This window comes from Protopterus annectens, chromosome 6.part0 (assembly GCF_019279795.1).
Source record: "Protopterus annectens isolate FY-2018-M chromosome 6.part0, PAN1.0, whole genome shotgun sequence".
In the NCBI taxonomy this organism is placed as follows: Eukaryota; Metazoa; Chordata; order Ceratodontiformes; family Protopteridae; genus Protopterus; species Protopterus annectens.
In genome coordinates, this window is record NC_056737.1 from 63,261,668 (window position 1) to 63,273,804 (window position 12,137).

Here is a 12,137-nt window from a genome sequence, read left to right on the forward strand (position 1 = left end):
ACACCCATGAAATACCACATAGGTGGCAGCCCCTTTAATACAGAAGAGGTAATAAGAGATCTGGGGACCCAGGTAGATAGTAATCTCTCCTTTGACAATCATATTGCCAACGTAGTTAGGAAATCCTTCTATATGGCCCATCTAATTACCAAAGGGTTCGCATCTAGAAATAAAGAGGTTATAGTATCCCTCTACTCGTCACTCATCAGACCCATCATAGAGTACAATGCCCCTTTTGGGATGTACCTCACAAGACACTTCCAACAGCTGGAAAGACCACAGAAGTACCTCACCAAGAGGATTACTGGCCTCAAACATATGTCCTATGCATCCCGACTGAAAAAACTCCAGCTGTACTCAGTGGCATATCACTTACTCAGAGGTGATCTCTGCCTGACTTACAAAGTCATGTCCAACTCAGAATTGATGGCCATGCTCCACCTAAAGAAATCCAAGTGATTGCGATCCACGTGCTCTAGTGAGCTAAACCTCACCACAGCAATAAATAGAACATGCTGGAGAGATAGATTCCTGTCACAGAGACTCCTCATGCTTTGAAACAAAATTCCAAACTACATTAGGAAAAGCCCCTCACTAACACTCTTCAAGAGAAACCTTGACGAGTGGATGGGTAGCAGAAAATACACCCCTGGGATCACTTCATTGGCTCTGCTTGACAGAGGATCAGTTAATTAATGAAAGGAGTGGTGAAAGCCGACACACTCTGGCTAGGCTTATAAATGCCTTCAGGCAGATAGCCTAGTACCTACCTATGAACCTATGAAATCTCCTTCACCTTCCCCTACTACAAAACTAACACTACACCACTGCTTGCTACTGTGACATGTTGATCTTACCTTCCAAGAAAAATCTAATGGCATATGTTAGAAACAGCACTGAAATGTTTCTTTAACATATGTCTACATTGACATTAATGAGTCTGAATTTAGCTGAAGTAGTTCGTGGTATTAGGTATGATGTTACGTTTGAAGGGATATCAAACAGGCAGAACAGCTTTTTTGAATGTAAAACTACATCTTGCATGTAGATACTACCAAACTATTGCACAATACAGATCTAATATGAGAAATAGATCTTCTGAGCAAACTGCAATAATCGTCTTCATTAACGCCAGCTTGTTTCACAGGGGCATGTTGTACTTTGCACAAAAGGGGCAGCGCTAGTATTCATCCCAGTGTGTCTTCCAGTCCGATCTCTTCATAGCGTTAGTGTTAAAAGGGAGCCTCCTCAGTTACGAATCTAACAGAGCAAAAGCCACATTCTTGACCTCATATCTGTAAACATTATGGTTTCTTGCCAAGATCCTGTTTTCTCAGACGTTGTAATTTCAATGTACAAGATGAAATGCATATTTCTGCAGTCTGAACATTGCAAAAATAGAAACAAAACAATAGCTAACAAAGATATTTGAAGGTTAGCCATCAGCAATAACCATGTCACAGGATTTTCAGGAGCTGAGCCATTATTAATACTGATACTTTTGTGACACTTACGTGGTTATAAAAGACAATTATGTGACTCTGAAGTAGGTTATTTACTATAAATATTTTGGAATACACCTTCACCTTCTGATGTATTTAGGTATCCCAAATACTCTGCATTAATCATTTGAAAGAAAATGGTCTTGATCTGTTATTTGGACAGTGCAATCAAATTATTTCTTCACTGAAAGTGTATAATAAACTGCCAAAACCTCAGCATTAATGGAGTATTTTAAAACAATATTTATGTACAACATAACCTGACTACATGCTGAATGCCGTTATTTCCTATTGTGTACTCTTGCTGCTGAGACCTATTTTTTGTGTCTGCTGTGGGATAATCTGTTAAATGAAATAAAGCACTGTTTTTGTAGAATCCTTTGTTATGATGACAGTTCTATTTATTATGGCATCTTTTCTTTTGCTGTAGTAATACAGAAGGAAAGATCCACTTGGTCTGGGCTTATCATGAATTGCACGAGGCAGGAAGATATTTTCTCCACATTTCTTATTCTGCCTCCTGCAGTGAGTCTCAGCGGTGCTCTGATCTCCCACTCAGTGCTGCTGGTTGTCTTTAAAGAATACTTCCTCACTTCTAGGGATTACAATATTATCATGGGAATGGAATAAGCTTCACTTTCCCCAGTAGAGTGCACCATCTGTTAATGAGTGCCACATGCATTGAGTGGAAACAGCAATAAAACTCTCCACAAAGTGTCTAATAGTGCCACATCCAGGGTGAAAGTGTCCATGATGTGCAGTGATACTGTGTTTTCTTAAACCTAGCTCAGTTAATTCCGATTGAAATAGATCCTCGGTCCGGGTATAGCCTTGCACATGTACTGTACCTGTCTCGGAACACTTCTTCTAAGTACTAGTTCAAAACCATACATCATTACACTGTTCTTGTTGTAGTCACTAAGATTAAAGAAAATACAGACTACAGACTATATCACACATACTAACCTAAATAGAATTTATCATATCTTTCTCTGTTTATGTTATTTAAAATTTGGATAGCTGTTGTTTTCCTGAGGGGGGCTAGAGAGACAATGAGAGAGAGACAGAGAGATAATGTACTTGTTTCTAAAAAAATGGGTACATAGCACCAACTGTTGAAAGTATGCACTGTATTTAGACTGGTGTAGTGACATTTGGACTCTGACTACAAAAACTTGATTTTGGATCTTTACTACACTTTTAGGTAACTGGCTTAACTATATGAAGTTGACATAAACTAACATGATACTTTCTGTAATTGCTGATTTTCATAGACAGCTAATATTCTAGGATAAATCTGGTTGTGTTTTCCCTTGATTACACCTAATTCACAGTTCTAAAATCTGCCCAGTAATTTTTTTTTAATGTGGGATTGGAAATTGAACTGCTAAAAGAGCAGATGCTGTAACATTTGAATATACACTACACTGTATTTTAAAATCAGTAACATCATTACTTAACTGTTGACACATTCCTGGGTCTCACTTGGAAAAGTGACATTTCTTATCATCCCTGTGTGACCTTCTAGTTTGGAAATTCATATATCAATAAAATAATTAATCATACAAACAGCATATGCTGATCAGAGTTAGCAGGATGCAAATATCAACTAGAGATCAGAGGCAAGAGCAGTACTACAAAAGAAACTTGTTACCCAGTACTGGTAAAATGTAAATGTGCATTGTTGTTTGGCTGTAACTTTTTTTTTTTTAAACTACAATCATTGTATTTTAGTTTTTTGTATTTTAAGTAATAAGTGAAAATGATCAAGTTAATATTTTAACTTCAAACCCTTTTTATGGTGTAAAGTCTCAGTTACTTTTTATCATTGCTCAACATTTAACTTAAAACACTCATGATGGAATAAAGTCTAGGCGACTTTTTATCTTTGATCAGCATTTCAGCAAATATTTTTGACCTAAACAAGGTATCATTTTAGATGGCCATTGCCTGAAATGTATTATGCTTATTTGTCAGGTTTGAACAATGGCTTAGACTATAAGAAACTATCAGGTACAACACACACACACACAAACACACACACACACACACACACACACACACACACACACACACACACACGCATGTGCATGCACATGTCCTGTTGTCCCACCCAGACTAAGTGCACTCCTACCAAGACAGGTCAAGGACAAAAAGTTTTGATTGGTGAATATAGATCTTGAAAGGAATTGAAAGCAAATAAAAGTCCTTTAGATTTTCCAAAATTTGTGATTTTATGAAAGAAACTTCATTGCCCTGTAAGAAGCGTCTTTTGATATCTTAACTATGGCTGGACTTTCAGATGCACAATGGAATGACCTCTTGGCTTTCTTTGACAAATTCATTGCCCCTAATTCTGCAGAACATGGCAAACACATTTTAATTCGGTAAGTGTTTTCTTATTAAATAGTTCACTCACTTTGCATATTACATTTTAAACTGCTATAATGACTGCTTAACTCAGAATCCAGTGAACTGTACCTCAGTCACATAAGATATGCACTGCATCTGTCTGTAACTTATCATGGGAGTTGTAACTGCCATTGATTATCTCTCCCTTTTACACCTGTAATACTGAATTATATCATACCTCTCAAATTCTCAGCACAAGACATTTAGACAAAGCCAAACTTTTTAAAGTATTGTTTTTATAAGCTTAGAACATTGCTAAAATATTAGGTTTTACATTAGCATGCATTTTCCAATGGATATGAAGTCTAAAATTAAAATGTTTGTTATTGTTTAGTAACTTAAATCCTCAAACATTTATCAGAAAACCAAAATTTTTATGAGGAACAGAGCAAAATATAAGGCAAAAATCTGGACATTTGGGGAAAATCTGGACAGTTGAAAGTATGAACTGTATACTGGACAGTTGAAAGTATGAACTGTATACTTGAGTTTTGAAAGCTATTATTTTATGTGATTAATCTAATAAAAAGTTGATGTAGGACTTGTGTGATAAAAGTTAATAGAAGATACATATAATATTAACAAAAGAATAAATTAGGAAATCTTCTAAATAGGGTGGTAAACTTGCAACATCTGCTAAAGCCACTTCAATAATGTTCATGTGAATTTTTTTGATGCAGAGGAGAGAAATGTTGTAGTTGTGAAGTAGCTTATGTGTTGGGCACTTGATTTACTTTGCTACTCATATCAATTCCAGAAGCTGAACTTCCGAATATATTTTTGAGTGGTAATGTACCAGGACATACTATGACTTTCACATGGTTTTACATGAGTGAAAGATAGATGACAATTTCAGTAATGGTTCATTCATTTGAGCTTAGAGAACCAAGAAAAGTGCTGTCAGTCAGATGTGGGAATAGGCAAGTTTTTTCTATTTTACAATATCACAGAATAGTTAATCAGTTTTGAACCAGGGAAAGGATGGCTTTAGAGATGCTGTAGCTTATGTAACTGTAAATAAATCATGCACTATAGGCTATTTACATTACTAGTACTTCACTGTGCAGGCAAAGGTAAGTGTGAGATGATTATATGGATTGTATATGATTAATTACATCTCACATGCATGAATAAAACTAGAGCATTTCACAGTAAGCTTGCACAAATGCCCCAAATGTCACTATAAACATATCACCATAATCTATTACAACTGTTTATTTTTTTTTTGGGGGGGGGGCAGCAAGACCTCTGTGTGCCCCTAATGTGTGGGTTCTGCTTGAAGCACCTCATCTCTGTATATTCTAAATTTGCTATCGCATAAATATATAAAAAAGGAAAAAGTGTAAAAGAAAATTAAAACTCACCTTATCCTTCTTGTCTGCCTCTTACAAACAAATGCAAAGTACAGTATCTTTGATGAACCTTGCTCTGACTTAGGAAAATGCCAACAGCCTAAACATATAATCTTCTGGCTGTAGTATTTTGTGACTTGGTTACAAGCTGCACAATTAACAATATTACTTCTCACTACACTCGGTGAGGAAGGTTGGGACAAAAAAGACTTATGTTTTATTGAGTGAGCTGCCATTGCCATGTCCACTCCTGCCCAGTTAGTGTTTCTACTTGACCATAGAGGTAATTACCAGTAGTGTAACACCAGATAGAGCTTCAACATGAAAGTGATGTAATTATACTGCACCAGTTCTTCTCTGAATGTATAATGCCTTAGTACAGTAGTAACCGCCCTCCACTATACCACGTGCACCAAATATTGTATTACAAGTACTGAATATTATAACTAATGTTACAGGTTTTTATGGTATCTGTTTATATATCTTAGCATCAGGGAAATAAATGTGAGTAAGACAGAGTGAGAGAGCCATCACTGAGTGAATGATCTCAGTGGGAAGAGGTCAAGGAGTTCACGATTGTGACCAAAAAGGAAATACTGTCCCAGCTCACCCGCCAAGTTAATAAACAAATTAAACAAAGAATGTTAAATGTCTGTCTTTTCAGGAAATGCACAGCAGCCTAAAACAAAAAGGTTAGAATAGTAAACAAAGTTAAGGAATAAAAGCAGGGAAGGCTACTGAGAGATGAAAGACACATGCAGACATAAAGGAAGTAAAAGGGAAAGCAGATGTTTTTAAAGTATTAGTATCCAAAGAAAACATATTTAGGACAATGATACAAGAATTAATCACTAGACAACATGAAAAAGGGTCTGGGAAGATATATATACTCACCAGTGAATTTGTACTACTGTGCCACAAGGAGGGTGAGGAAATACTATAAGCTGCTTAAAATTACCTGCATTATGAGGCTGGAAACAAGTGCAGTATGGAAAATAGTATTAAAAGGGGATCACAAAATGAGCTCAGTAATAAGACTATGTGCAATGATTCTATAAAAAGTATATGTGAAACATAGAAAGTGCTAGCAGAACAAATTATCTTTTTTTAAACATGTTCATTATATAAATACACACACACATACAGTATGTATTAATTCAGCATTGAAACATCTAAATAATGCTTCCAACAAGAAATGATTTATTTCAGTGAATTGTACGATACAAATTTGTTGGTTTTAGGAATTTAGGGTGGATGCCCCCTGCCCTCCCTGAACTTGTATATAGCTACTACATGGTCACACTAACTCAAAGATGAGATAAATCTCCGAAAACAAGTGAATTCCTGCTGGTGGACACTTAGAAATTACACTAGCAATTATTTCCTATAGAAAACAACATTTGCCATTCTGCATCACAACATTTTTTCTGTGGGAAAATGAAGCTCAGAGAATATTATCACACTTTACTGCTACAGGGGTGTAAATAACTTCTAGGAATTAACAGTACAGTAACTGACTCTCAGTGAGAAAAGTGAATCTATCACCTAAACTCACAAGGAGGATTATGCCTGTTATTCTGTTTGGTGGGTACTTATGGTTTCAAAGCAAGAGAGATCAGCAGGTAAGAGCAGGTTCAGAAAAAAGGCATCTAGACACAGCAAAAGCTGTGGCTTTAAGTATTGCAATGTCTGAGTTCTTGGGTACAGCAATGTAAAATACAAACAAATGTAGAAATAAATGCACTGTACAACTAACTCCCATGGTGAGTAGGGGCTCATTTGTGCACTATACAAATCCCTGGTGGGCGGGTCCTCATTTGCACTGTGTTCAGTCCTGCCAATCATGCTTCCCTAGTGAAATGCAGAGGAAGAGGGGAAATACTGGCTGCTGAATTATGATAAAAAAATTTAGATCTTGAGAATAAAAAATGCAGATATAGGGAACACATGTAAGCATGCTATGTGGAAAGAATGAAGGTTTCTAATATGTATAGTTGCACAAGGCATCAGTTCTACAACTTCTGTTTGGTAGAAGAAACATTTTATCAATTTAGAAGATTGTGAAATGACAGCTCTAACAGAAAACTTCTTTAATTTGTTTAAATACATCTTGATAATTTAACTGTGAAGCATTTGACTCATAATATGAGGAAAATATTTGCCCCTTTTCTGGTGGCTCTATACAGTAACAAAACCACATACATCTTAACACTGACTGTTACGTCATATAAACTGGCAGATGGGAGTCAGGATGTATAACGATGCCTGTGAAAAACAAAGTACAATGAGAAATGCCCCTTGCTTTTCTGGCAAAAAGATAAATCACTGTAGCAATGCTCTGTTCTAACTATTTATATAATAGTGGTTAATTATTGTATAAGGGTTCTTTACTAAGTGTAACTATGATGAGTGATCACTGTATAACAGTCTTTTCCTCACTATAATTAAAAACTGCTAGGGATCCTTAGTTACTTTTAATATTACTAAATCGTAAATCATTTAAATATGACATGAGTTATTCAATCAGTAATCAGTGCTAAAGCTGTGGAATGTGCTGTACTGACCTTTCAGAGAGTGAACATGAAAGCACAAGTGAGAACCTAATACACAATCCACACACCCCTAGCATCGATTTATACTTTGGTGTAAATTGTTTAAAATAGTTCCATTCACTTGTCGATTTTTGTTATATGCTCTGCACAAGTACAGATATTAAAAACTAGTCCTTTCTTGCTTATTTAAAGTGTTGCCCCCCACACACACACACACTATTTCTAGCTCTCTGGAAGACGTCTTGCACACTTATTAGTCTACAGCATATGTTTATGGTAGCCAGTCTGTAACCTATAGTAAGAACTGGCTTTAAGATAAAATATATTAGTATTGGCCATTACTAGCCCCTTTACAACAGCGGTCTCCAACCTTTTTTGCACCAAGGACCAGTTTCATGTAAAACAATTTTCCACAGACTGGCCATCACACTCTCATAATAAAGTGCATAATATTTATTTATTTAGTTATTTGACATTTGTTTACCAGGGAGGCCTGACTGGACTAGAAGTCCAGTTTCAGCCAAGACCTGGGGAGAAAAGCTCCAAAGTACAATAAAAATACAATTGACAATAATTACCAAAAGAAAAAGTGTACATCTTAACAGCATAACATTTATCTACTATGGTCGAGAGGTATGTAAAGCTAATGGCAACTTTATTGACTTTCTACATTTATAAGAGCAATATTTAAAATCTGTCCCTATTATTTGGCTCTGTCCAGCATACCTCTCATATTTTTGGTCTGTTTCTCATAAAATTATTGTTTTCTGGCAAATCATTGGCAGATCATTGAGGTTTGAAGTCAGAAAATAATGACAGACAGTTGAGTTTCAGACATCATACCCTTCAGAAAATACATGCTAATGCAAACCCTGTATTTCTATCTACTTTCTAGGTTTGTAAGAGCAGTACTTAAAAGTGTCTCTATTTTTGGGCCTTTGTCTCTCCATTATTTTTGGCTTTGTCCGGATTTCTCGCTATAAAGAGGTTGAGAGGTATGCTGGTTAGATTTATTGTATGATAGGTTTAGTGGTATGGTCAAGAGGTATGCAAAACCTCATTGCTGCTGCCAGGGTCACTCTCTCTCTTCACTCTCTCTCTCTCTCTCACACACACACAAACACACACACACACACACACACACACACACACACACACACTCTTTTTGCATTCATGCGCACATTCACTCACACACACAGTCAGAAACAAACGCACATACACACTACACTTTTCTCCTTTGCTCAGTCGATCTCTCTGCCTTACTCACATGCACACATACACTGTCACACACATGCTTTGTTTTAATTTTCTTTTTCTTTTTTCTTTTATGCTGGCTAAACAGCAAAAGTGCCACTTAACGAGTGCAAAATAATGGCTCGTTTGCTCTCACTTTGACATGCACACATACATATAAACACACACACACACACACACACACACACACACACACACACACACACACACACACACACACACACACACACACACACACACACACACACACACACACACACACACACACACACACAATTGCACACACATTTTTTGGTTTCCTTGACTTTTATTTTACACTCACTAAACAGCAAAAGCACTGCTTAGCGAGTGTAAAATAATGGCTCGATCAATCTCACTGGTCATTGTCTCTCATACACACAGTCTCTTCTTCTTTCACCCACACATACATTCTGCTTTCATGCACGCATTCACTCACACATGCAGACAGACACATAAACACACATACACATACATGCACATATTCACTTTTTTGTTTCACTCCATGCCTGGTGGCACAGTACCAAATGATCCACAGCCCGGTACTGGTCTGTGGCCCGGTGGTTGGGGACTGCTGCTTTAGAGTATTAATGTTACTTATCTTTGATTTCTGATATTACGATTGTAAAGAAAGTTAGTAAAAGCTTTTTAGGGAAATTAGGAATGATTTGACCTATTTTGTCAAAAACTGGTGGACAATGGAAGATGATAATTATTGCAAGAATTATTCTGTCTATTCTTAGAAGTGTAAATATGCTCATTTTAAAGTCATTGTGTAGACATTGAAATCAGTTTTCATTGTTTAAATGCTAAATATAATATACTTGTTGTCAGACAGTGTCTCATAGTTTGAAGGAAACAGCTTTTTGTGTTAGCTATAAGGTGACAAGTTTTTTCATTTGAAAATGGACTTGGTTAATAAAATTGATGAAACCGTTTATTGCTGTTGTAATATAATATGTTCTTGTGCAGCATGTTTGACAGTGACAGAGCAACTCAGAGCTTGTTTCCAAAGTTTAAGGATGCCCCTGCTGCAGACTTGCCAAAGAATGCTGATGTGAAGAAACACGGTGGTGTTGTTGTTGATTTCTTGGGAAAACTGCTGAAACAAAAAGGTCATAATGAAAGCATGTTGCACACTATGGCTGAGACCCATAAGAACAAGCACAAGGTTTTACCAGATTATTTTCAAGTAAGTATTTCATATACATGCATGTTAATGGAGGTGATGTTACAAACTCAGTTATGCATTTCCCAGACTACAGTTTTTCCATTTTTATAACACTATCACTAGCCAAAAGCAGAAACTTAAACACGTTATGACTTTTAATTCCTTGTTTGCCTATTCTATTGTGTTTGTGTGTGTTCTCATTGGGCATTTCCTGTTTCTTTCACTGTTTTCTAGACTGGTCACAGTACAACAAAACACAGCACAGCATGGCATATTTACCTCACATTATCAGTAATTGTTCTTAAAACAAAAAATGCTCACCCATAACTGAATAAAGTTCTGCTTAAACCCTTAAATAGACATCTTTTTTCTTCTGGAAAGAGGACTTTATTTATTTATGCTAAGTTAGCTGTGGCCAGGATCCAACATTCTAAACAGTTATCCTAATAACTAGTCTTTTACTTTGACTTGCCGACGGTTGAGGCTGTATTTTGGGATACCAGATCAGTGCTTCACTGATTTCACTGTCTTTTTTAACTCTTCTTAAGACAAACAAACCTCCACTATGAAATGCAGTGTTGTAACTTTATAATTTCCACTGCTTTTGTTGTATTTTTCACCTACATCAAAAAATCTTAAATGTCATCAATTTGCCTTTTCAATGTCATTCCCAAATGCCCCCCCCCCCCCCCCCAGAGCTGATTTTACTCCATGGTGTATGTCTAATCACTGTAATTCACACTTTAATTCTGAACACAACACAGTGATATTTCCAGTTTAGACTGGTGTCTACAGGGGCATTAAAACAGTAGAGCTGCAGCATGATTGCTCCAACTATGTATACCGTGTGCATGATTTGGCAATCTGGACATGAACTTGTACACATCTGCTAATTACTACCTAACAGCTTGACCAAATGCTAACCAACTTAAATGAAATCTAAAATTTAGTTTCCCTATACCTTAACTTTGTGAAACACACTGTAACATACTTCTTCACTGCATCTTGGAGAAGAATTCTATCGACAGTGAAGCTAGCGAAAATCCACAGAGAAGCAGACTCAGTCCAGCGTGGCACACAACCCACATTTATTAATATTATGAGCACTTTTGTTTGGTTCAATACCAGACTTCTTCAAAAAAACACGTAACACAAAACATTCAATTATTATACTTTAAAATTCATCATGTGATTAATCACCTGCTCCAATTCCAATACTAGTCATGTGGTTTGCCCTACAAATTACTTAAATACATACATATTTTTCATACTATAAAGCCTAATTTATTGTTCCGTAAAACTTTTATGTTAATAAATCATTATTTTACATATATTTTAAAACTATATTCAAACATGAAACCATTAAAAATTAAAAAAATATTTAATAGTTATTTGATAACATCCCTGCCTTACCTATCTATTCAAGCTCTTTAACTTTAGTATGGAAGTGACTGAACAAACATCATTTAGACCAGGTAATACATATGAATGGCAGCGTAGTTGCCAAACTAATGCACGTGCTTCTAATTTTAAAGATGCAGGTCCCCCCTCTCTTCTTTTTGGATTTGGTCAATACTCCTAAACTTAAACCAATGTCCTGGATGTTTTTTTTACATGGTTTGCTAAAGCATTTCTAACTTTTCTTTCTTTATAGCATAGAGATGTTCATAAAGTCTCTCTCTCAGTTTCCTATCTGTCTTCCCTATGTAGAAACTGTGACAATGTTGGCATAAAGCTATATAAACAACTCCACTAGAATTACAATTATATTTATGTCTTGTCTCATACTTTCTATCTCTGATATTGAAGGAATTTCCTTTGTCAATGTACTTACAATGAGGGCAAGATTCGTATTTGAACATGCCTTTAATTCTAC

At 36.1% G+C, this 12,137-nt stretch overlaps 1 protein-coding gene across 1 annotated transcript in view; it reads left to right on the forward strand.

The window, feature by feature from the left end:
• Window positions 1–3,723: 3,723 nt before the first annotated feature.
• Window positions 3,724–12,137, forward strand: part of LOC122804160 (myoglobin-like) — a 23,959-nt gene continuing 15,545 nt past the window's right edge. The window contains exons 1-2 of the mRNA XM_044073849.1: window positions 3,724–3,889; window positions 10,063–10,282. Coding sequence (XP_043929784.1) covers window positions 3,789–3,889; window positions 10,063–10,282 — 321 coding nt within the window. The 5' untranslated portion in view covers window positions 3,724–3,788. The remainder of the gene's footprint in view (window positions 3,890–10,062; window positions 10,283–12,137) is intronic.